This window comes from Giraffa tippelskirchi, chromosome 9 (assembly GCF_054371585.1).
Source record: "Giraffa tippelskirchi isolate mGirTip1 chromosome 9, T2T-mGirTip1v1.2.pri, whole genome shotgun sequence".
In the NCBI taxonomy this organism is placed as follows: domain Eukaryota; kingdom Metazoa; phylum Chordata; class Mammalia; order Artiodactyla; family Giraffidae; genus Giraffa; species Giraffa tippelskirchi.
In genome coordinates, this window is record NC_137283.1 from 140,739,824 (window position 1) to 140,765,889 (window position 26,066).

General features: G+C 43.3%; 1 protein-coding gene across 4 annotated transcripts in view; it reads left to right on the forward strand.

The window, feature by feature from the left end:
* The first annotated feature begins 14,781 nt into the window (after nt 1–14,781).
* The window catches only part of HECA (HECA ribonucleoprotein granule regulator), a 45,651-nt gene continuing 34,366 nt past the window's right edge, over nt 14,782–26,066 (forward strand). For all 4 annotated transcript variants that reach the window (XM_081528978.1, XM_081528979.1, XM_081528976.1 and 1 more), the window contains exon 1: nt 14,782–16,268. In XM_081528978.1, the coding sequence (XP_081385104.1) occupies nt 16,007–16,268 (262 nt within the window). In that variant the 5' untranslated portion in view covers nt 14,782–16,006. The remainder of the gene's footprint in view (nt 16,269–26,066) is intronic.

The following is a 26,066-nucleotide window of genomic DNA, read 5'->3' on the forward strand; positions in this document are numbered from 1 at the left end:
GTTTTGAGAAGAAAGAAAATTAAACTAGTGCCGAAGACCAATTATACACCCCGCATAAAAAGATGCTACTGAATTTCTTCCACACCCTTCCTTCTCTCTCCTTTCATTTTATTCCATCCCCTTCCACTGCCCTCTTCATTCCCTTTTCTTTCTCTCTCCTTTGCTTTCACAAAGATTTCCTAAAATTGTCAAATCTATAAAATCAAGGAGAAAGCAGCCCTCATAGAGCTGCCACTGCAATCAGGGAGTCTGTATGTTCGTAAATAATTCAAAAAATAATTTAGAACAGATCTAAGGGATAAGTGAATTACAGAAAAGTGTGGCCAGTATTGAGGGCTGGGAGAGACTGTAGCCTTCCGGAAGTCGGCGCAGGTCAGACAGTGGAAACGGTGGTGGGAATAGAAAGGAAGGTCATTTACTTATGGGAGACTGGAGAGGCAGAATCCACAGCATCTGAACTCTCCATGGTTGAAGTGGGGAGAGTGAGGGGGAGACAAAGATGGCTGCAACTTTTCAGTGATTTTTACTGGTCCGTCACAGAGTTAGGAAAGCATCTGGGGTGGATGTGCCTGCCCTCTCAGGGCCACTTCTGTTCTTGCCCCACTCCAGCTGTGAAGTAGGATCAAACATGACAATTGGTTCCCCCAAAAGAAATCCACCCCAGAAGCCAGTGTTTGGAGGCTGATACTGTGCAGGAGGTTTTATATTGTGTCATGTGTGTATATGGAGACTGGGGTGGATTGTTACGGGGCAAGTCATTTCTTGGTAAGAGGCAAGTCTCCCTCAAATCTTGTTTCTCCCCCAGATCTACTCCCTTCTGTCCCCACAACTGATGCGTCTCTGGCTCCCTGACTTTACTCTTCTCTCCCTTGCATAACACCTCCATCTTCCTCCCCTTCTTGGTTTCCTCCCCACCCACCTTTCCCCTCCCTCTGCACAGAAATACATCTCATCACCTCGCCTCCTCACCCTCACTTAATACAGTCTCCAAGTGTCTGTAGTACCAAGAATGATTTTATTTGTGCTCAACAAAAGATCCTTAAGCTGAAAGATCCACCCTCTTTACAGGGTGGCAGATGGATTTGAAATACTCAAGTTTTATTTCTGTCACACACAAAAATTTGTCAACCTTAGTATCTAAAAGCACTGCTGGGTGCAGATCTTAAATATCATTTTGTAATCTCGACAGCCAATCAAAGGTACTGGGAAATAATATTAATAGAATCAATGCAAATGGTGCTCAGCGCTCTCTGACTGGTGGTGGGCAAGTAGGTTTCTCATCTGTGCCAATCTTTACTGTTTTGCTTATTTTTATCTGCAGAGATTTGGGAAAGGCTACCCACTCCAGTATTCTGGCCTGGAGAATTCCATGGGCTGTACAATCCACTGGGTCACAAACAGCTGGACAGGACTGAGCGACTTTCACTTTCACTTTGCTTTTTGTTATGTTAGTCCCAATCACCTTGCTATGGAGGACTTTCTGCCATTCACTTGTCTGGTTCACCCAGGCTGCCCTGTATCTGTTGATGAGGAAGCTAGTCGTGGTGCAAAGAGCTGGAAAATACTACTTCCCTTTCACACCGGTTTGAATACTGAGGAGAAATACTATCTTCATAAAAACAACCATAAAAGCTTTTGCATTCTTTTTGCTTTCCTTTCCCTTCAAGACAAATCTTGTCACCCCTTTTTATTGAATTTGCTTAGAAATTTAAGACTCTTTGATACCAGATGTATTAATTCTTTCTTTTATATTGACAACTTCCTTTTCTGTTTGCTCTTTCTTTTTCTAGTATCAGGTGGAAATCAAACTCATGACCCTATCATTTTTTAAAAAATGCAAGTTAGCATGGAATCTGAACTTATCTCCCAAACTCCTTTTGTTCTGTGGTCTTGGATTTCTGAAGGAGCCTGCTATACACTTGGTATAACTCTAACCTCTCATTGCTTCTGTGGGCATCCACATCTCATATTAGTAGATTCCTTTATTCTAAATTTATTATTCATTATATTTAATATTCCAGGTGAACTTAGATATGTACACTACAGAGAAAATGAGAATCTTTCAATTGAAGGTGTGCTTTGATTTTTAAAAACATTTATTTGTTTATTTTTGGCCCTGTCAGGTCTTGGTGTGGTGCGTGGACACAGTAGCCCCACGGCATGTGGGGTCTTAGTTTCCCGACCAGGGACTGAACCCGCATCCCCTGCATTGGAAGGCTGATTCTTAACTACTGGACCACCAGGGAAGTTCCAGTGTTTTGATTTTTTTAATGTGAATTTTATCATGACGAAAATGGCCTTTTAAAACAATATTCCATCCATAATGAAGGTTAAGGTTAAGTATTTGCAAAATACTAGCATATTTCCTTTGGAAGTTGAAGTTCCCAGAATCTCTCCTCAATGATGAGAGTGATTCCTCCTCAAACTGCTCCAATAGTTTGAATAATGAAATTGCAGTTGTGTCCCCTCTGTTCTTCTATAGCACTTTATGCATATTTCTATCACATTATGATGAATTTTTCTGCTTAAGTGAACCCCTGCAAAATTGCTTTTACTGAACTGGACTTGGAGGATAAGCCATCAGCACACACTGAGTAGTGCTGTAAGAAATAGATCTACTCCTTTGCTGTAAGGATATTATTGAGGATGCTCTTCAGGATATCAGTAATGTTGCATCTGAAGGATCCTTGAGAGTTTTTTTGTTTGGCCTTATATCAGGATTAGCTATATTTTTCCTGAGCAGTTGGTTGCTTTTATCTGGTGGAACCGGTGCATTGTGTTTCTTCTTTTACAGAGGTTGCCAAAAAACTTAGAGCCAAATTCCTGGTGGATCCTTAGCAAACACATGTAGGCCTTCATTGTATTTATTCTGTGTATTAGTCCACCTCTGTTGTATGATTCCATCATTGCTTTCCCTTTGCATCTTTCTCATTTTCTACTGATACACTTCATTTCCTTTTGTTGCACATCTTTTTGTTCTCTGTAAGACCTTTTGAAGAAAAACACGAGAATGAAGACAGTATCTGTAGATATCTCACCAGGCTCTGAGCTCCCTGAGAGTGGATTGGGTTTGTTTCTTCATCACTGCACTTGGATCTGGCACAAACCTTCATTATATGCTCAGTAAATATTTTTAAAATAAAGCAAATTAAGTTGCCATTATAGAAAAGAATCATCTGGTAATTTGATCCATGGCTAAACAGCCATGTGGTAAGATGAAGGGAAAAGACTGTGAATCAAATTATCACCTATAGACAAAAGGCAGAAGATACACTGTATATGAGTCAAAGATAAATTAGATGAACTAAATCCAAAGTTCCTTCTGTTTTACCTGTTCATACTATGGTGATGACACTTTTGTGACTTATAAATGAATGGTCTTGCTATCCATCTATGACAGGGCTTTGCATAAAATCAGTACCGGAAAAATACAAGTTGAGTAGTTAAATCTTCTTCTCTGGATACTAGGCTGAGAAATAGAATCACCTAGAAGGCTGAGCAGGAAATGTCTGGCACTTTTTTCATCTCAGACTGAAACCTAAAAATGTCTTGAGAAATTGGGATTATTGGGATTATTGATTTAATCCAAAATTATTACAAGAGATATCTAACTCACTGAGCAGCATCTTTTAATGGCAAAGTGCCCAATGTTACATAGAACTTTCAAATCTTGATTAGTAATAAAATAATTTTGATCTTTAAAAACAAACAAAACAATATGGTAATATGGTTCTTTTTTTACCCGTATGGGCTTTCCCAGAGTAGAATATGCTACCAATTTATTAATGAGTATTGGAATTCATGGTATCAATCTAAACCAAATAAGATATTGATGAGATTGCCTTTCTTTAAGATCAAAGACTTAAGCCTCTAGGGTCTATGATTTCTTCCTTCAAAATGTCTGTCATGTACCTCCTTTCCTCTGGGTTCCGCTATTGACCTCCTAATCCCAAACTCTCAAGATCTCATCCCCAAAATGGTACAATTGATTTTCTTCTGGCTTCTGAGTCACCACTTTTTCTATCCTGTCAGTCCTGAATGTTACTGTCAGACTATTCTTCCAAAAATACTATTTTCATCGTATTATTTTTTATCTAGTAACTTGTTATAACTTCTTATACCCACACAAATCAACTTCAAACTTTTGGGCAAAGAAAGCGTTGCTTCTTAAAATTTCCCATTCTGGTTTCCAGCTGTGTACACCAGAGTGCGCTCTGTTGCAATCTTAGCATCCGCATGGGTCCCTGGTTTTGACTTTCCCTTTAAAGTACCCATATTTGCACACAACAGGAAGTAGGGTGTGGTTTGTTCCTGGATGAGACTAAAGTTGTGTGCTGAAAACAGTTTATCCTTGACCTAGAACCAGTGCTGCTTTTAGGAAAAAAACTTGTTTACAATTGAAGTGAAAAGTTAAATAGGGTTTTCAGTTAAAAGGAGGGTGTTTGAGTAGCAACAATGAATGCAAACTTTAAATGCTTCTGCTAATAAAAATGATGATGGCTATTATGTATTGAGAACTTATCATGTGCTAGGCACTACACAAATGTTATCTACCTTAACTCTGAAAATACCATTATCATCTCTATTTCACAATAAGTTGTCCAAGGTCACACAGTAAGCCAAGCCTGAAATCTGGGAAATTTGGCTCCAGGAATAGTCTCCTAACCACACGACTATAACAACTCTTGGTGGTGGTGGTTTAGTCACTAAGTCATGTCTGACTCTTGCGACCCCATGAACTGTAGCCCGCCAGGCTTCTCTGGCCATGAAATTTCCCAGGCAAGAATACTGGAGTGGGTTACCATTTCCTTCTCCAGAAGATAAGATCTTCCTGACTCAGGGATCGAACCTGCATCTCCTACATTGCACGCATATTCTTTGCTGCTGAGCCATTAGGGAAGCCCTGTAATAACTGTTAATAGAACCTAAATCCAGTATCCACCCTGAAATCCGAGAAATGACTGCTCTAGGAAATAATATTTTGGGCTTATATGGTAGAAGAAATGCCATCTATCTGGAAAAAAATTTTTATTTTTTTTAACAAAATTGTGATTTATCATAGGCCCAAAGCCAGCCTAGGTGGTCATCTCTCCACCTTGCTTCCATTTTTGTCTGGTTCCTGCCATTGTTGTTCAGCAGACACGTTTCACAAAGAAAACCCACAGTTTAGAGACCACAGTGTTTTATTCCAAATCAGACCATTTGCCTCAGTACTACAGATTAGAGTGCGGTGGGATTACTCTGTAGTGAAGTCCATGCTGTGATCGTCTGTGAGAGCCTCTTGACTAAACCCAATTTGACAGTTTTAATGGTGTAAAATGGCTCAAGTCAGAAAGACTAGAATCAGTGTATCCCATTTAAAGACGCTTCCAACAGAAATGTGATCACAGACCGTGTATGAGTAGAGAGAACTGACTAGACAGTCAATGGAACATGGGAAAGCCTCTGCCGAGAATTCAGATCTAAAGAGACGTTGAACATGAGATGTTGCCTCAGTTGCCTATTACAGTGTTAATCAAGTCCTAGTGACTCAAAGAGCCAGTTGTTGCACATCTTTCTAGCCTCGTATCCAGTGGCTCATGTTGGTAGCCTAAACTCGGCCATGGTAGGAGGACCCCGGACAGGTGCAGACACTATAAGTTATGACTCCTTCCCTTCCCCTCTTCAGCAGTTTAACAAAAGTACTTCCCCCTAGAACAGCAGCTGTGTACTACTTCTTACAATTCTGTGAGTTGGCCGTGCTCATCTGGGCAATCTGCTTAACATGGTGAAGCTATGGTGACTTCTACGGCTGCCTGCAGCTAGGATAGGATTTCTCAAGTTTGGCATTACATTTGGAGCTGGATAATTCTTTGTGGTGGAGGTTATCCTGTACATTGCAGGATTTTAGCTGCATCTTTGGCCTCTATGTACTCATTGCTAGAAGGGACAACCAAACATGCAGGGTAAAATTGCTCAGGCTGAGAACCATTGACCCAGGAGCTTGGCTGAGGCTGAAACATCAAAGATAGTTTCTTTTCTTCCAGTTGTCAAGGGTCCTTTGTTAAAGGAAAATGTATTCCTGAAACTTGTTTAAGATGGCTATGTTAGTGGCTCAGTCATGTCCAACTCTTTTCATCCCCTTGGACTGTAGCCTGCCAGGCTCCTCTGTCCATGGGATTTTCCAGGCAAGAATAGTGGAATGGGTAGCTGTTCCCTTCTCCAGGAGATCTTCCCAACCCAGGGATTGAGCGCAGGTCTTCTGTATTCCAGGCGGATTCTTTACCGTCTGAGTCACCAGGGAAGCCCTATGAGATGGTTAGGCAGACTTTATTCAGGAGGACTACTACATGGGGAGAGAGATTGGGCTCAACTCCAAATACAGCAAGAAAAGTAGGAATTTATAGCCACAGAACAGGGTTGCAGGGTCAGTGGATGGAACATTACTGAGAGGAAACATCAGGGGTCAAGACGCTGGCTAAACCAACTTGATAGGATTCTTGCTGAAGGCAGCCTGGGCAATAAAAGACCAAGCATGGAATATTCTTGATAAACTGACTCAGCATGATTCTTACTAAAACTAAACTGAGCAGACCAAGGACAGAACCTGAGATTAGAGTCCAGTCAGCAAGAGGACTCTGAGGAGCCTGACTCAAGTTTGGTCAACAAAAGAGTCTTTGTCATCTCAGTGTGGACTTTCATCATTCTGCAGTCTAGTTCAAGCTGCTTCACAGCACAGTGTCTAGCTTTAAGACAGTAAGAGTAAAGGCTAACTGGAGCAACATCACTTTCACTGTATTTTTAATTGGTCAAAGCAATCCAGGTCAGATTGGAGGGGAGGGGAAATAGACTCCATGTCTTGAAGAGAGGAGTAGTAAACTGTGGTCATCTTTAATCCGTGTGGTACCATATTTACATTTACAAGTACTCACGAGTGAATACTCCACAGAAGGAAAGGAAATCTTGAGAGACAATTGTATTCATATCAGTCTAAATTAACTGCAGAAATATACATAACAGCCCTTATAAGTGGACTAAAGGTGAACCTGATTATTCATGAGATGGCAAAGAAAAGAAGTGTTACCCTACTCTGAGGCTACAGGTGTTTATTTTCAGATTCTATTGTATTTATTGTATCAAAGATTCTGAACAAGTTGGATGCCACTTCTGGTTGTAATATTGGTAAAGACATTTTCCCACTGGAAAAATAAATAGTCCTTAGTAGGTTGTCACCCTGCTTATTTAACTTATATGCAGAGTACATCATGAGAAACGCTGGGCTGGAAGAAACACAAGCTGGAATCAAGATTGCCGGGAGAAATATCAATAACCTCAGATATGCGGATGACACCACCCTTATGGCAGAAAGTGAAGAAGAACTAAAGAGCCTCTTGATGAAGGTGAAGGAGGAGAGTGAAAAAGTTGGCTTAAAGCTCAACATTCAGAAAACTAAGATCATGGCATCTGGTCCCATCACTCCATGGGAAATAGATGGGGAAACAGTGGAAACAGTGTCAGACTTTACTTTTTTGGGCTCCAGAATCACTGCTGATGGTGACTGCAGCCATGAAATTAAAAGACGCTTACTCCTTGGAAGGAAGGTTATGGCCAACCTAGATAGCATGTTTAAAAGCAGAGATATTACTTTGCCAACAAAAGTCCGTCTAGTCAAGGCTATGGTTTTTCCAGTGGTCATGTATGGATGTGAGAGTTGGACGGTGAAGAAAGCTGAGCGCCAAAGAATTGATGCTTTTGAACTGTGGTGTTGGAGAAGACTCTTGAGAGTCCCTTGGACTGCAAGGAGATCCAATCAATCCATCCTAAAGGAGATCAATCCTGGGTGTTCATTGGAAGGTCTGATGTTGAAGCTGAAACTCCAATAATTTGGCCACCTCATGCGAAGAGTTGACTCATTGGAAAAGACCCTAATGCTGGGTAGGATTGGGGGCGGGAGGAGAAGGGGACGACAGAGGATGAGATGGTTGGATGGCATCACCGACTCGATGAACATGGGTTTGGGTGGACTCCGGGAGTTGGTGATGGACAGAGAGGCTTGGCGTGCTGCAATTCATGGGGTCGCAGAGAGTCGGACACGACTGAGCGACTGAACTGAACTGAACTGAACTGAGTAGGTTGCTGATACTAAATTTTTGTTCTTTAATGGAATAATGATAGCCAAAAAGATGTTCCTGAAAATGGAAGCAGTATTGTGAGAGTTTGACTGTTTTATATCATTTAGAATTAATGTTTTATGCACCCTTGTCATTATAACAGTTAGAGTTTATAGAGTTTTTAAGGATCTTTTCCAAGATGTTTTCTAAAGAACTGGTTGCTTACAAGAGGGATCAGTGTCTAGTTTCATCTGAATTTTCACCTTTGTATCTTTTCACTAGAATGCTAATGCTAGGAGCAGGTATTTTTTGCTCTAAGGCACTATTTTCCCAAAAAAGTATTTAGCAGAACTCTAGTTTCACAGAATGTTCATGGGTATTACACATAAAGGAATTTATAGGTTGTATAAGCTTAGGAAATTCTAAATTAGGAGTAAGCAGGTTTCTTTACTGCTGGATTTCTTAGGGTGTTTACTATAGTAGTGTATCTTATAACTCATAAAATATACAGTATTTCTTAGACTTATTTAACCACAGAAATAGAGGCACATCTTACATAACTAGTGTTCCTCAGGATACCCTTGGTAGAAATTATACTAGATGAAAATAAAGGAGGAAGAAAAATCTTGAGAATTCTATTTAAGATCAATCAAAATTTACTCCCCAAACAGGCAGAGCAGTAGCCTTAGCTACTGCTGTCCTTGAAGAAAGGCACTTGAATCCAATAATGTACTACACTGTGTGTGTTCTAAACATCAGTAGTGTTTTGAACACAGAGGACTGAAACAGTTTAAAAATCATTTGGCAAAAGTTATTTTACATTCATGAAATTTAGTCCTCAAAGATTTCGTTGAAACAGTAATTCTGAAAGAAAGAACTGGAACAAGTTTGTACCTTTTCTCACTCTTTTTTGTCACATTGACAAAGAAAAGTTGTTTATGGTGTATAGAGATCAATGTTTGGATATATGTAAACATGATGAAATGATTACCACACTCCACCCTTCTTATCTTATAAACTAAATTTGAAGCATTAGGAATTAGAATTTGGATGGCAAGCAGTATATTAACATACTTGTGGGCAACTTCTCAGATAGTTTTCAGTGATACTCATATCCTGATATTCATGTCCTGTATGATCTTTTCCTCCTGACTGTAGGCTGAGCTTAGTGAGTTTCTTCTAAGGAACAGAGTGCAGCAAGGGTGATGGATGTTACTTCTGAGATTAGCTTGCAAGTGACTGGCTTCTGTCTTGCTTACTCTTTCCTTCTCTCTGACACACTCAGATAAGATTGCTGCCCTCTGTGAGGAGGCTCACATAATAAGGAATTGAGGGAGGCCTCAGGCCAGCAGCTCCAAGGAGCTGAATCCTGCAACAGCCTCAGGAGTGAATCTGGAAGCAGATCATCCCCCAGTTAAGCTTTGACTTGACAGGACTGCATCCCTGTTGACACCTGAACCTGGCCTTGTGAGAGACTCTGAGCCCGAGAACCCTGCTAAGCCATGCCTAGATTCCTGATGCAGAAGCTGTGAAAGAATGTGTTTGTTGTTCTGAGCTACTAAATGGTGGGGCAATTTGGTAGGCAGCAATACTAGTGCAGTATTAAGAGAGGTATTTAGAGAAGACCAGTGCTGTCTTATCTGAGTCAAACCTTGCAGATAGCGGAAGAAAAGACTAAAGCATTGTGGTGAAATCATGCTTTAGAGTGGCAGTGTAGAAAAATCCTGATTTAATTGGGAGAAACAAAGAGGATATTGAAGATGAAATCTAGATGAGAAGAGTCTTGAAATTTTCTGTGCCAGTTCAGGAGGAGATAGAGGTTGTAGAAAGTGATAATAGTATGGTCACCGCAATTGCCGAAGAAGATATGGTTGTCATAGGGCTCCTTGTTATACAAAACTAGCCTCCAAGAGATCACCTTTTGGTTTAACTATTACGCTAGTTATGGGGGAAGGATGTTAGGGCTACCAAGAACATAGTAATATGGTTTATTTACTTATTTTTGGCTGTGCTGGGTCTTCGTTGCAGTGTGGGCTTTTCTGTAGTTGCAGCAAGCAGGGGCTACTTTTCTTGGTGGTGCACGGTCTTCTCACTGTGGTGACTTCTCTTGCTGTGGAGCTCAAAGCGGGTGGGCTTCAGTAGTTGAGGCTCCCGGGCTCTAGAGCACGAGCTCAATAGTTGTGGCTCATGGGCTTATCTGCTCTGCACCACATGGGATCTTCCCAGATCAGGGTTGAACCCATGTCTCCTGCATTGGCAAGAGGATCCTTTACCACTGAGCCACCAGGGAAGCCCCTCACGTGGTTATAAAGGTTCTTTCCCTTCCTGTCCCCTCACTGTGACCTCAGGTTTGGGCTGTTCCTTTTAGGTGTTCTTCTATACGTTGTTTTATTCCACAAATCTGTATTGAATACTTACTGTCTGCTTGGCACTGTTTTAGGCACTGAGGATTCCATGAAGAAATCCTCACCCTCTTGAAATCTACCTTCTAGTGAGGAAAGACAGTAAACAAAGTAAATAAACATTGACATATCATATAGGAACAAAAAGAAAAAACATATACTATAGTTATTCAGTACTACTGGGGAAAAAGAAAGCAAGAAAAGGAGAGAGGGAGGGAGTTCTAGTTTTCTTACCAGTTATCAAGGTCTGGAGTCTAACCAGCTGCGTGTCCACTGCTACACTGGGCCCATTGTAATCTGATTGTTTTCCAGTTCAACAAACCACCGGAGTCTCTAAGGCTTTCTCTCTCCCTTTGGATGCTCCATTCTTATTCTCGACCACATGGCATGCGGGATCTTAGTATCCAACCAGGGTAAAGGGGGCTTCCCTGGTGGCTCAGAGGGTAAAGTGTCTGCCTGCAATGCGGGAGATCTGGGTTTGATCCCTGGGTCGGGAAGATCCACTGGAAAAGGAAATGGCAACCCACTCCAGTATTCTTGCCTGGAAAATCCCATGGACAGAGAAGCCTTGTAGGCTACAGTCCATGGGTCGCAAAGAGTCAGACACGACTAAGCAACTTCACTTTCACTTTCAGGGTAAAGGAGAAGTTATTTCCAGAGGAAAAAACTGGTGCAAAGAGATAGTATACATTGTTCAAGGTATCTTTGCTGCTGCTAAGTCGCTTCAGTCGTGTCCGACTCTGTGCGACCCCATAGACGGCAGTCCACCAGGCTCCGCCGCCCCTGGGATTCTCCAGGCAAGAATACTGGAGTGGGTTGCCAGTTCCTTCTCCAGTGCATGAAAGGGAAAAGTGAAAGTGAAGTCGCTCAGTCGTGTCCGACTCTTAGCGACCCCATGGACTGTAGCCTACCAGGCTCCTCCGTCCATGGGATTTTCCAGGCAAGAGTACTGGAGTGGGGTGCCATTGCCTTCTCCAAGGTATCCTTACTTGAAGTGATATTAGCAGATCAGGCTAACTCTGGCCCAAGTGAATCAGTTCACTCTGCGAGTTCAGAAGGTGAAAGTGAAAATTGCTCAGTCATGTCTGACTCTTTGTGACCCCAGGGACTTAGCCTGCCAGGCTCCTCTGTCCACGGAATTTTCCAGGCCAGAATACTGGAGTGGGTAGCTGTTGCCTTCTCCAGGGGATCTTCCCAACCAAGGGATCGAACCCAGGTCTCCTGCATTGCAGGCAAATTCTTTACCATCTGAGCCACAGGGAAGCCTGAGAGTTCAGAAGACAAGCACAAATTTCAAACAAGAAGCCAAACAGAACAGCCACATTGAAACAATGACCACATATTCTCATCCAGCTCTGATGATTAGCTTGTTCCCCCTTTTCTCAAGCGTGTAAATTGTTTAGCTTAGTGACCTTGGTTTGTAGCTGTGTTTTATTTAATTGTGCAAAGACCTGAGTGATGCAGTGGGTGATGAAATTTGGGGGGAGGAAACCTTAGGTAGCGGTACAATTTTTTGAAGTTTATTTCAGAGCACATGAGTTGATCAGGGAAATTAAAGAAAGAGAAGCCATGGGCGGATGTGCAGAACACAGTAGCTTCCTTGGTTTCTTAGAGCTCTTCACGTTTCCTCTGGAAGTATCTGAGGACAGGGCTTTGTGTCACCTCTGCCATCTTGTGCTTTTTAGCCTGGTTCTTTCCTTCCTTTCCTCCCTCCCTCTTTTGTTCCGTCCCTCCCTCTCTTCCTCCCACCTTCAGAAATGGTGGGGAAAAGGGAAAGATAAAAGGGCTAGAACAGTAGGAGTTCTGTAAAATTCCACACGTTGCATGGAAGTAAAAAATGGAATCCTTTAACCCTACCTAAGTTTTATTTTTAACATTTTGATTTTAGCACTTTTGTTGTTGTTGTTGTTGCAATAAAATCGGAACAATCGCCTGTGTGTCAAATTTGACTAAGGCTAAAAATAGACTAGCAAGGTTGAGCATGAAAGAAGTGGACCAGCTTCTCCTTCCTCCCTTTCATTTTGTTTCAGTTTGAATGAGAAGGAGGTGGCTCACACAATGAACAAGAACAGCAACTGGTTGGGTGTCTGTGTTATTTCAGCCAATTATGATATTTTTGTGGGAAAGTTTCCAATTCTGAAGTCTCAGTTATGTAGAGGTGGGAGGCAGCTGGTGTGAATGTCTGTCTGCAGGGTACATGCATGATTACTCTGATCCAATATGGCATGACATCAGTGTGCTTATTCAAAAAAATAATGGTCTCAATTTCCCTGTACCTTAAAGCATCTTTATCCTCACCACTTAAAAATAAAAACCCCAAAAAGCCTTAAAGAGAAAAAAAGGTCAAAGCCGAAGTCACCAAAATATTTTGAGATCTCTCAGCCACCTCTAGGTAGGGATATCAGTAATGAAATTAATCTAAGTGTAATGGCTCACATTAACTACTATCTTCCTCCACAGCTCCAATAGCCTCCCCTTGAAGTCTTCATTTCATTAACTACCATCCTTTTCTCAATTTTCAGAATTTCTTACCTCTATCCTTCATCCCTCATATCCAAATGGCCACCAAATCCCGTCGCATCTACCTTCAAAGCATTTGTCCATTTATTTACTCACGTATCTGTCATGCACTTATTAATACCTACTGTGTACGATGCACTGTGTTAGGCACCATGGGATACAGTGACACCTCAGAGAGATAGCTTCTGCCATCACACAGCTTATCGTCTGGATGGGGGGCCCAGGCAAGAGACAAGTAAACAAGCAATTTCCATACTGTGTGCAAGCTCTTGTGGGCAAGGTACAGGGATTACATTGGGATCCCAGAGAACTGATGATTTAGCTGAGACTGAAAGGTTCAGAAGAATGTAGCCAGAAGAAGAATGCTTTAAGAATCATCCATTCTACAAAATTTTATCGAACACTAACTGTGGGTCAGGCTTTATGCTAGACTCTGCAGAGTTAGAAAGACAGACAATCCTGCCTCTCCACCTGCTTAGGGGAGTTGGGGTGAGGGAGACATAGACATGAAAATTGTTGTTATTGTTCAGTTGCTAAGTGGCGTCCGACTCTTTGCGACCCCATGGACTGCAGCATGTCACGCTTCCCTGTCCTTCATTGTCTTCCGGAGTTTGCTCAAACTCGTGTCCATTGAGTCAGTGATGCCATCCAACCATCTCATCCTCTGTCGCCCACTTCTCTCCTCCTGCCCTCAATCTTTCCCAGCATCAGAGTCTTTTCCAATGAGTCGGCTCTTCAGATTAGGTGGCGAAAATATTGGTGCTTCACCTTCAGCATCAGTCCTTCCAATGAATGTTCAGAGTTGATTTCCTTATGCAAAGGAAATCAACTCTCCTCTGGCAAAATTAGGGAATTAAAAGATTCATAACTTTCCTACTGAAAAGTCCAACCTACAATTGCTCCTGAGTGCGCTCTCTTGCAGCTCCTGGCTCTGTTATGAATGCCCAATATTCCCAGGCAGTCTCCCCACTACGTGAACACAGGGCAAGTACTTCCCTGTCTACCTCTTTATGTTTCAGAACACAACTAAAGATTTTTTAAAAAGTTAAAAAAATTAAACTCTTTTTATTTTGTATTAGAGTATAGCCAATTAAAAATATTGTGGTAGTTTCAGGTGGACAGTAAAGGGACTCAGCCATCAGTTCAGTTCAGTTGCTCAGTCGTGTCCGACTCTTTGCGACCCCATGAATTGCAGCACGCCAGGCCTCCCTGTCCATCACCAACTCCCGGAATTTACCCAAACCCATGTCCATCGAGTCAGTGATGCCATCCAACCATCTCATCCTGTCGTCCCCTTCTCCTCCTGCCCCCAATCCTTCCCAGCATTAGGGTCTTTTCCAATGAGTCAACTCTTCACATGAGGTGGCCAAAGTATTGGAGTTTCAGCTTCAACATCAGTCCTTCCAATGAACACCCAGGACTGATCTCCTTTAGGATGGACTGGTTGGATCTCCTTGCATACATATAGATAAATCAGCCATACATATAGATAAATCCATTCTCCCCGGTACTCCCCTCCCATCCAGACTGCCACATAACATTGAGCAGAGTTCCAAGAGAGCTGGAGAGCTGGGTTAATTAAAGAAGATCACACTGTATAGGAAGGGAAATTGTCAGTTAATAGTTTTCCCTCTACAGTTCATGGGAAAAGAACTTAACTTATACATTCAACAAATACATGCCAGCTGTCCTGCTGAGGTGCCCAAGACAGATAAAATCTCCTACATGCTGAGTTTTCATTTGAGAAGCAGATAGACAGGAAATAAGTAAACATATATACATTGACAACATAATTAGAGATGGATGAGGTGGTACTTCTGATAGCCCTTTTGGGGAAGGGTGTCAGTTCTATCACTGTGAAGGAAGTGATGTGTTTGAGCTGAGGCCTGAAGGGTGGGAAGGAGCTGGTCTTCAAAAAAGCGAAAAAAAGTTGCAGAAAAAGAGACCACGTGAAACTGTTTCTGGGGTCCCCTGCCCCTCAAGTCACTGCCTTTTCAGTGGTGTCACCCTCTACTCTCCACCTGCTCACAACAGTGGCCGCCGATCTTTCAGGACAACTCAGTCCACGGGGATTGGGTTTCCCCTCCAGGCAGGGCCTGCGTCTTGATCCCAGGAGACGTTTAGTATCATCCCTGGATGGTGGGTCCTGTTTGAACCAGAGGTTTCACCACTAGACTGTGACGGCCTTCCATTCATGGACTCTTCTGTCCTTTCTCATGGTTTCACCACTAGACTGTGACGGCCTTCCATTCATGGACTCTTCTGTCCTTTCTCATGGTCTAGGAACTCAACTAGATTTCTTTAATTAGTGAATCTACAATTATTTCTGAATGGCAGAGCCTTTTGATGGATGATTAATTAGAAAGCCTCTGTTTTCCAATTCTGTTCTGGTCACCCCCTTATTTTCCACCGATCATATTGTCCTAAGCCTCAATTACATGAAGGTCAGAGGGCCCCCGACTAACTCCAGATGCCACTGGACTGGCGTTTAGGGCTATTACAGGAAGGCAGGTCCGCAGGCGCCCAGGTGCAGCCGGAGACCCGGAGTGCGGGCGCCCCGATGACGTCACTCTAAGGCTGCCGGCTCAGCGCGGGGCGTGACGTCACGCGGGCGGGCCAGGCCACCGTGAGGTCACCTGGTGGGTGTGGCCAGGCCGAATCCCCAGTGTCGTCACGGGAGGGGGCGGGGCCAGAGCGTGTCAGCGAAGCCGAATCAAAACAAGCCCGAGACCCGCCTTTTCCCTCCGGCTGGAGAGCGTCTTGCTCGCGCCCCGAGCCCGCGGCGCCCGCGCGGCTCCGAGCCTCGGGTGACCGCGCGCCGGCTCCAGGAAGCCGGGGAGGGCGCGGCAGCCGGGATGGCGCGGCGCGGGCCGCGCGGCTAGACGGGCGCCAGCGGAGCCGCCGGCCCGCGCCCTCCGTTCTCGGCCTCCCGGACGCGGCGTCGCGCCGCTGGGAGCCGCCTTCACCGACGCGGGGCACCTGGACGCTCGCGAGATGCCCAACCCCAAAAACAGTAAAGGCGGCCGCAAAAACAAGCGCGCCAACAGCAGCGGGGACGAGCAGGAAAATGGAGCCGGGGCCCTGGCAGCGGCGGGCGCGGCGGCCGGGGGGGCCCTGGCGGCGGCGGCCGGCTGCGGGGCGGCGGCGGCGGGCGCACCCGGCACCGGGGGCGCGGCGGGCGCGGGAGGCGCGGGGCCGGGCGCCGCCAACGCCGCGGCCGCCGCGGGGGCTGCAGCCGCGGGCGACGCCAAGAACGGTAAGTCGGGGCCGGTCGGGCGAGCGCCAACTTCCTCACCGACGGGGACGGCGTGGCGGCGGCGGGGCCCAGGGTGGCGCGGGCGATGCGTGGACAATGCGAGAGTCAGGAAGTGCTCACCCCGCCCCTCCGCCCCGCCGCGGCTGCCCCTTCCTGGTCCCCACGCACAGCGGCGGCGATCGATCGGCGGCCCCGGCTCGGTGTCCGCGCGGCTCTCCGGTCGCGCGCTCCGGGCAGCCCAAACTCCGAGGGGCTTTCGGGTCCCCGGTCGGGGCGGAGCTCCCCTCAGGCCCTGCCCGTTGTGCCCGCGTTGGCAAAGCCGAGTGTGTGCCCCAGACCAGGGGGGAGGAAGGAAGGAAGGAGAGAAAGAGCTGCTCAAGTTGAGAAGAATGGCCCGATTGAAAACTTAGGCACCAGTTCCTTCTTCCCTGTGCTCCCCTCACCCACCCGCCTTCCCCTCCCCTGAGTGAAGGGGAGCCTCAAGTCCCGGCCGACCGGGGCTTGCTGTGTCGATTGCCACAGGTGAAGAGGCCCCGAGACATTTTTACTGTAGGGTGTGTGTGTGTGTCGCTGGGGTGAGGGGGCGGGGGTGTGCTCTTTAATTCTGCTCTCTTGAGGAAGGAAGAGAATCTGAACTTGACTTCCGTTCTCAGCCCGGAGTTAAAAAAAAAAATCATTTAATTCTACTTCACATTTTAGGAGGAAACTTAATAATCTGAATGCACCTTTTGAGGGAGCATTTAAGGAATAGTGAAGATGCCGCAGGATTGCCGTTGTCATTGCAGACACACAGTCTTATAGGGTGCTGGGCAAACACTTTTTCGGACTTGGGCAGTTCTTAGAATTCCTCTGGTCGAGCAGGTTTTCGGGGAGGGGAATATAGGTATATTTTAATGAAGAGAGATTGGGTTCCTAATATCTGACTTTTAACTTGTGGGTTTCAGCTTCCAAACCCCTTCTTTATGTAGATCACTTACTTTTTAAACAGGTGAACTGCACTTAGAAGAACCCCCACGGTGATCAGAGCAGAGGAGGCTGAAGATTAGCCTATTAGAAACAGAACCTTAGGCCCCATTGGCTATATCTCTGCAATTTTGAAATAGGAAGGTTTTATTTTGTTTCCCCAGGAACAAACATCCCATTTGTGAATGTTTGAAAAGTCAAATTTTGGCCAGACTGTCTTTGGTGTGTTGTTTTTTTTTTTCCTCCCCCATGAAGGAGAGTGTAGTTGCTCAGCTGTGTCTGACTCTTTGTGACCCCATGGACTGTAGCCCCCCAGGCTCCTCTGTGAAATTCTCCAGGAAAGAATACTGAGTGGGTTGCCAGTCCCTTCTCCAGGGGATCTTCCTGACCAGGGATCAAACCTGGGTCTCTGCCTTGCAGGCAGATGTTTTACCTTCTGAGTCACTTTAATGGACCCCCCCCCCCTTTTTTTGTACTAAACTTCATCTTGGTATTGATGTGGCAGAGGAGAAAGAAGAGACTCTTTGCTCAGCCATTCAGTTTTGTCATCTTGGGAAGGACAGCTGTTCTGAGCCTCAATTTCCTACCCTGTAAAATCAGTAAAAAGAATTATACTGATTGTATTGACTCCCTCAGGAAGTTATCATGAGGCTCAGTGTCCCTTCTCTACCCAGCCCCTAGTACTTGTTGTTTTAGAGGCTGGTTACCTTTGTAACAAGCTTAGTCAAGTTTGTCAAGGAAAGTAAGTTATCAGTGAATGACAGCTGTCATTCACTCATTCAAAAGATACTAACCATTTACCATGTTACAAGTATTGTGTTAAGTATTAAAGGACAGGTGGCAGTCAAGAAAGGGCCGCCTCCTGGTCCTTACTGGAGCTTGCATTCCTGGGGGTGGTTCAGAGGGCTTACCCTGCATCTGCTTGAAAGTTTCAGGTTGACTGTTCCCTTTTCTTCTTTCTTCAAAAGATACGACCTTGTAAAGCTGGTGTGAGGGAATGTTTCCCTTAGGCTATGGTTATGGTGCCCCTCTTACTGCTGTCCACTGAAGTGGCAATCTCAGGTATATTTAGCAGTTCTGTGTATATCTGTGTGAAGGTATGTATTTGTGATTTGGAGCTTGTTTTGTTACATGAATGGGGAGAAAAAGAAAGAAATGGGCCAAACAGCAATAATCACACTTAGAGAAGGTACAAACTTATGTTAGAGCAGTGAGTCGCATATTTTTTTGTTTTTAATGTTTGTTTATTTATTTATTTGGCTGCTTTGTGTCTCAGTTGGGCATGCAGAATCTTTAGTTGCGGCATGTGGGATCTAGTTCCCTGGCCAGGGGTTGAATCTGGGCCCCCTACACCGGGAGCACGGGTGGAGTCTTAGCCGCTGAACCACCCAGGAGTCCCCAGTGAGTTGAATTTTATGATGCCAAATTCTTGATTCTGACGTGGTGTGAAGTCTCAGTGAGTGATCCACCTTAATGTGAAGAATCTCTCACTGCAGTTGATGATAATTGCACATGGGTGCTGAAGTCTCCTTTGTGCAAAATTGGTAAATAAGGAAATTATAAATGCTTTTTTTTCTTCTTTTTTTTTTTTACCATTTAAAGATGTGTTTTTTAATGTGGACGTGGGAGAGGTGGCATTGATGAATTTTTAAAGGAAGGGGCAACTGATACGTGCAACCTCTCAATCAACTGATAAAACCCACTTATTTTTAAATTTCAGGATGACATTAATTGAACTCATAGTATCTAAGTCAACTTTTTATTTAGCTGTGACATTAGATTTCGTGATTATGAATATTACACATCAGTTATTTCAAGAGTGTAGTATATTTACATTATTAAACTTTTAAATGATTTGCTCTCACTGTTAAGTCAGTTGTGATCTACATCTGCAAGCATTCAAACTTTATGACTTCACCTAAAGTTAATAGTGTTTATTTGTAGTTGTTTGGAGTTCATAGAATGGTTTTATGTCTTGTGTTTCCTGGGCAGTGTGGACACCAGGGCAGGGTAATATTGTTCTTAGTTTTTCACTGTTAGTCAGTAGTTATTTTTAACTACTGATTCTATAAAAAAAGATATGGTGGTTAGGGAAACCTTGAGGAAGCCATGGCTGGGTTATAGTTGAAGTTAAACTACTTGAAGTTAGGCTTCTTGGTTAAGTTGAATATTAATTGTAAGGACTTTGTACCCCTAAGAAGAAATTAATTAGTACATTTTCAGATACTGGTTTATGAAGTTTTTGTGGGGATTGGAGTAAAAGATGAGGAAGCGCTGTCCTCTTTCTACATAGTAAACATCTGTCTGCATGTATTGCAACATTTTGATTGTAGATGGACAAGATTTGCCAGTGATTATTTTTAGGATCTAGTAATCATGCAGTAGATTGTACCCATGTATAGTTTCACTCTGGAATTCTGGTTCCAAAAGGCCACTGGTTTTTGCTTGAGGCCTAAAAATATATGAACCCTTGGTCATAGTATCTACTTTTTAATGTGCCTGGATCTCAAATCCTTTTTATATATATCTGTTTTATGGATGACCATGGTTCACCATTCCATTCATTCCTGACTACTGCCAGAACCTCTGGGCTGCTGAGTTTGCCTTCATTCATTCAACCATTCATTCATTCTTCTTTGTAGTAGATGGGGTTAGTTTACCCAGTGATTGATCTTGCACTTATTATAATATTATGTATATAACATTATACATAATATTAAGCTGATGCTTAAGCTCCAATACTTTGGCCACCTGATTCGAAGAGCTGACTCATTGGAAAAGACCTTGATGCTGGGAAAGATGAAAGCAGGAGAAGGGGATGACAGAGGATGAGTTGGTTAGGTTAGCATCACTGGCTCAATGGACATGAATTTGAGCAAACTCCAGGAGATAGTGGAGGACAGAGGAACCTGACGTGCTGAAGTCCATAGGGTCCCAAAGAGTCAGACATGACTTAGCAACTGAACAACAACAACAACATACAATATTTTATATATATATATATATATATATATATATATATATATATATAGTGGCTGACTTACATGATACGAGCCTACTAAGGGTTAGCCACTCATCTTAGATTCTGGAAATAGTCTTTGAGACAAAGATTTACCTGCCAGATGTTTACTGGATGTACTCTTTGCATCATTACTGGTCAGGGAGTGAGGGAAGCAAGGCTGAGCAGAGGGAGGAGCTGAGCTATGATGCAGAGGGAGCTCTGGAGCTTGTCTGGCCCTCCTGAGTTATCTTACATTGAGGCATGTGGGTGGGGCCTTAACTACTGCCTGCCCCTCTCCGCCCCCATACACATTAGTTGGTCACTGGACATCGGATGCCCCCAGGAAGAGGGAATGATCTGGGAGGGGGGTGACAACTGTTAGCTGGAGAGCTTCTGTGGACATTTCAGCAGAGTAGTAAGTACAGGTACATCACTATTTTTAATGATTGCATAATATACCATTGTGTGTCTGCATCTTGAATAAACTGATCATTCTGCTCTTGTTTGATCTTTAAGTTCTTATTTGTACATCTCTAAGCATTATTCAGATATTTCTTTAAAATAAACTATTACCTATAGACTTGCTATGTCCAAGAATATGCACTTTGTTATGACTTTTAATACATGCCTGGAGATTGCCCTATGGAAAGGTTGTACCATTGTAACTTCACTGTGGCAGAGTGCCCTTTCCCCACAGCCTCTTCAGTTTCTAGTTCTTACTGTTTTAAAGGTGAGCTGGAGAATTGCTGGTACTCCCCAAACGTATCAGCTGTAGGGAGGCCCTGTTTAGATTCAGAGCCTGGAGCAGATGCTGCCATACTTGGGGGTATTTTCCAAGGCTGCATTTATTTCTCCTGTGCTCTTTAGTGATCTGGTGGCTAACAAGGATTCAGCAAAATACCTAATAATGGTAAATGGTATCTTAGTAACTGGTGATAGTCCATGGGATCACAAAGAGTCAGACACGACTCAGAGATTGAACATGCATGCACGAGCATTAGTGAGGATGCAAGCATAAGCTTTTGAAATTCTTTCTGTGCTGTTACTCTAATCTGAAAAAATAAGCCCTAGAATTTTTTGTAAGTTTTAGTCAAAACGTGGTGTTTGAACAGACCTGGGTGTAATCCAAGATGCCACAACTTAAGGGCAAAGTGACCTAACCTCTCTCAGCCTCCACTTTCTGAACACAACCCTTTGGAGTGTTTTTGCAGATTAAGAAAAACGAAATATGTGGAAGATCTTGGTGTAGGACCTGGCAGATATGAACACTATTAGCAATGTCTTTTATAAGTTTTGTGATTTGTTCAGCCTTATCGTTACAAAACTTGTTAAACTATTCTGTTGAAAACAGACACTGAGAGACAATAAGCTGATTTCTTAACGTAGAAAAAGACTGTGGTATCATACTGATTTTTATTCAGGCATTGATTTGACTATGCATGATTTTCTATTCTTCCCTCATCATCTCTCTTTCCATAGTTTACCTGGAAAAATCAGAAGATTTAGCCAAAAGTAAAAAGCAAACTGTGAAAATGGTTTCCTCTTCCTTTCTTCATTCATTCGTTTATCTATCTCATATGTATTGAGCGCGTGCTATTTGTCAGGCACTGTGTTAGCCTCTGGGATTACAAGGACAAAAGAATCAGGCCCTGGGGGCTTATGGCTTAGTTGGGAGTCTTCATGGAAATGAATGAGAGTAGGTTATTTCATGTACCACGCAAAGGCAACTATGGAATAAGGAGCAGGAACTTGTGAGGTGGTCACGTATTGGATTAAAGCTGGGGCTTGTGTCTGAGGACATGGGCAAATGAGCTGAGCACATAGAATTGAAGAGTAATTCAGAGGAGGTGAGGCGCTCCGGTGTTCTTTGGGGATCAGCTGGGGCTTAATATTATTAAGATTTAAAAGACCCTTTCCTCTCTCCAGGCAGCAGCTTGAAAGTTCATTCATTAGCTCCTGTGTTTGTTTGTTTGCTCATTCACTGTTTTGTTCATCTGTGCACTCATGCATTTACTAAACATTTATTATGTGCCCACTGTCTTCTATGACTGGAAGTGTAACATTGAATTATACATGGAGACATCAGAATCTGCACCCCCACAGGCTCATGGTGAAACTGGGAGAGAGACATGTACACGTCAGGGGTAATGATCATAGGTGCCCAGTACAAGAAAGGATTTGTTTCCTGCAAGAGAGGACCTTTGAGCTGGGTCTTGCAGGAAGAGAAGCAGTTAGCTCTGAAAGCAGAGGAAGGATGTTTCAGGGGTGGCTGGGGGAGGTGGGCAAGAGCCTTGAGTTCTGGTTGCTGCTGTAGTAGTTCGTGGCTGGTGTGAGGTTCGGTGGTGGAAAGGACATGGGTCCAGACAGTCAAATCTGGATGCTTTGTCACCAGTACAGAACCATCCCTGAGGTTTATAAGCAAAGACATGATCGATTGATCCTGCGAAGGGAAATAATCATAGGTTGGCAAGCTTGTTAAGTTGTTGTTTATTTTAACATCATGGGTGTCTTTCGGCAGTCCTTCTTTTATTTTACAGCTAATCATGGTTTGGTGGTCCAGCCTGCCACTGACTGTTGATTGTGATTTTTCAGTAAAGTAGTGGGCACACAGCACACACTGCCTTTCTGCACAGCAAGATGAAAGTGTGACAGCCCCAAGGAAAAGTCTCTCTTAATTGTGGGCACCAGCATCCTGATGCTCTGTTAGCCATGGGAGGTTAGCTAATTGAGGTGAACTTCAGAGAACGTGATGCCAAGGGAGGGCTGGGTACCATATGAGCCGAAGGGCTTCCTCTGGATGGAAGGGTTGTTGCTGTGGTTTATTTTTCACATCTTGATAGAAAGTGTCTGTCTCTGTGCTAGGTTGGACTAATTATATTTGTCATTTTATTTTTTATCCTCATCAAATCAGTTTTAAAACAATAAACACTGGTGAGGGAGATGTCATTATTTTATACAAAGTGACTGTGTTTTTAAGTCTGTGTGTTTCAGAAAGCTTCCATTTCTCAGTGGTTGGTGAAATAGTAGCTTGCTTTATTTTATTTAATCAACAGGATGCTTTAGCTCAATTGTACTTGAGAGGTTTTTGTAAACTGTCAAAAAATAAGTAGCATTTCTAATTCTTAATTGTATGTTCTGATTTATCAGAAGTGGATAGAAAAACAAATCATTTCTGCTAAATTATACTTAGGAGGATAGTACTTGAAAGCAATCTAAAAGTTAGAAACAAGAAAGATATTAAGAGGAAGTTAAAAGAAAAGTGAAGGAGAACTTAAAAAGGAAGTGTTAAATGTTAATCATATCATTGTTTGGAATAATAACGTTTGCATGGTTCTCATGTACACATAGTGCAGTGTATTGATACTTTACTGATTTAAATTGTCAAGGAGGAAAAACTTTTCTTCTCGCCTCTTAGGTTCATGATTTTGGGGCTTGCAAATTAAACTGACAGAGTAGCAAGAGAAAAGACAGATTTACTCACAGACAAAAATGTGACTCAAAGGGGTGGTTAGAATTTGTGGCTTATGTACTATCTTAATAAGAGATGGGGAGGGGAGAAGGGTTCTTCTAGGAAAGCAAGTGGCTTCTTAGTAAGAGTAGGGGAGAGGGAGAAAGGGGACCTATAGGAAAACAAATGAATTTTTGAAGAGCTCAGTGGGCCCTAAAAGAATACATGGGTGATGATCATTTTGTGACAGTGTGTGTTTAGGTGTGGTGTGGAGACTTATTTCTGACGGTAAAAGTCAATCTTCTCAGGTTGCTTTTGAAAGGGGATATATGACAATTGAGTTCTTTTGAGAGGGTCTGTTTTTAGGCAGATTTCAGGAACCCAAATGCCTTCCGCTTAAAATAATTTTTAGGCCACAGTGGCAGATTCTGAACCCCTTCAAAACTCGTTGAAGTTCAGTATCACCCCCATAATAGCAGATTAAAAAGATAATGCTATGATTTTGGATTTCTATTTTTCATTTTATTGGAAATTTACTAGAAATAGATGGCCTTACGGCATATGCCTTTATAAACTGAGAAGATAAATTAGGCAAGTTAGGAAGATGTCAACTTGCTCCTATAAGTAAAGAAGATATACTAGTCAAATTTCAAATGGATGTTTTTCCCAGGGGTTAGTATAGGTTTGATACCTTAGATCATGTCCTTTTAAATCATAAAAGCATCTCAGGAGTCTTTTGACACTAGTATTGAAACTAAATCACAGACTATTTTAGGTTTCTAAATGAGCACTCCTGAATGTGACAATTACATCAATATAATATTTAGCTGAACTGTAGAATTTATCGACACATTTAGTGACACATTACTTGTTATGCCTGACAGACCTCAGTGCTTGGACAGAAATGGAGGGAATGGGGAATGGAGGAAATCAAGGTCTGGCTATTTTTGATTGGCAGCAGGTGCAGTCTGTAATCTGAGAGGCGGAACCTGGGATGCTTGGTGATGGTTGTTACTAACCGACACAGCGCTGCCAGAGGCCACGAGAGAGACTGGCATTGGAAAATAGGAAGCATTTTTCTGTGATGGAGGCAGAAACGAGCATGTCGGATACACAGGGCAGCTTGGAGAATTCTTCCACTTCACCTCCTCAGATCTGTTCTTACTGGGCAGTGCTTACAAGTTGGACTGTTGTTAATCCTATAATGATACGATCCCACTGTATTGGGCATTTAGTTTTACAAATGCTGATGATGTGTTGTGGTTCAGTAGCAAGTTAGATAAAATGTGTGGATGGTAGTTACGTTGAGGCTGTAGAACCCCTGGAACCCACAGAAAGCAGGAGCAGCTATTGCCGGCAACAGGGACAATGATCACTCCCTTTAAGGAGCTCTGACTGGGAGCCACGTGGGACCCCCTGCCATCTGCAGTCTGCATTGGAGGATAGGGACACTAAGCTCCAGAGATGGCCTCCCTCTCTTTTTGCAGAAAAGGCACACTGGTGTTGGAGAGATGTGCTGGACACTGATGTTGCAGTCAGATCTTACATGATACTGGGTCTGTTTTGACTGATATGCAAACTTGTGTATGAATAATGAATAAGTTTTTAAGTAGAGGGCTTAAATTTAGTATAAAAACATTAAGGGAAGCAATCATTGTTATGATTGTTTAGTCACTAAGTTGTGTTCAACTCTTTTAGACCCCGTGGACTCTAGTCCACTAGGCTCCTCTGTCTATGGGGTTTCCTAGGCAAAAACACTGGAGTGGGTAGCCATTCTCTTCTCCAGGGGATCTTGCCAATTGAACTTGAGCCTCCTGCATTGCAGGCAGATTCTTTACCGCTGAGCCACCAGGGAATCCCAAGAAAGCAATAGGGCCATTTAAATTACTTTTAAAAGACCTCATGCTTATCTTTCTGGTACTTGATCAGAAATTTGTGAAACAAGAAAACACTTGACCAAGGAAGCACTTAGCTTACACATTGTACACTCATGTTAATCTGATCCTTCTCCTGATAGAAGGACTTCCTGGTCTTGGGATGGCGGAAACAGGACATTTGAATAGACACTTCCAGTTCTTAATGGATCACAGTTCATAGCGAGGATGCAATTATCTTCTTTAGGCCGAAGTCCTAGAAGTGAGATTACTGGTCACCAGGCATGTGATTTTCAAGGCTTTGATACATGTTGCCAAACGGCTGTCCCGAAAGGGTTTCCCTCTTTCCACTACTCTGGTGCTGCGTGGAGTGCTCCATTCTCCACACTCCTCCACTGGGAGTTTGATAACCACTTTCACCTGTGCCAATCAGATAGGTGAAAAGTCACATCTCATTGTAATTTTCATTTCCGTTTATTGAATTGCCAGCTGAATGAATGTCTTTTTATGTG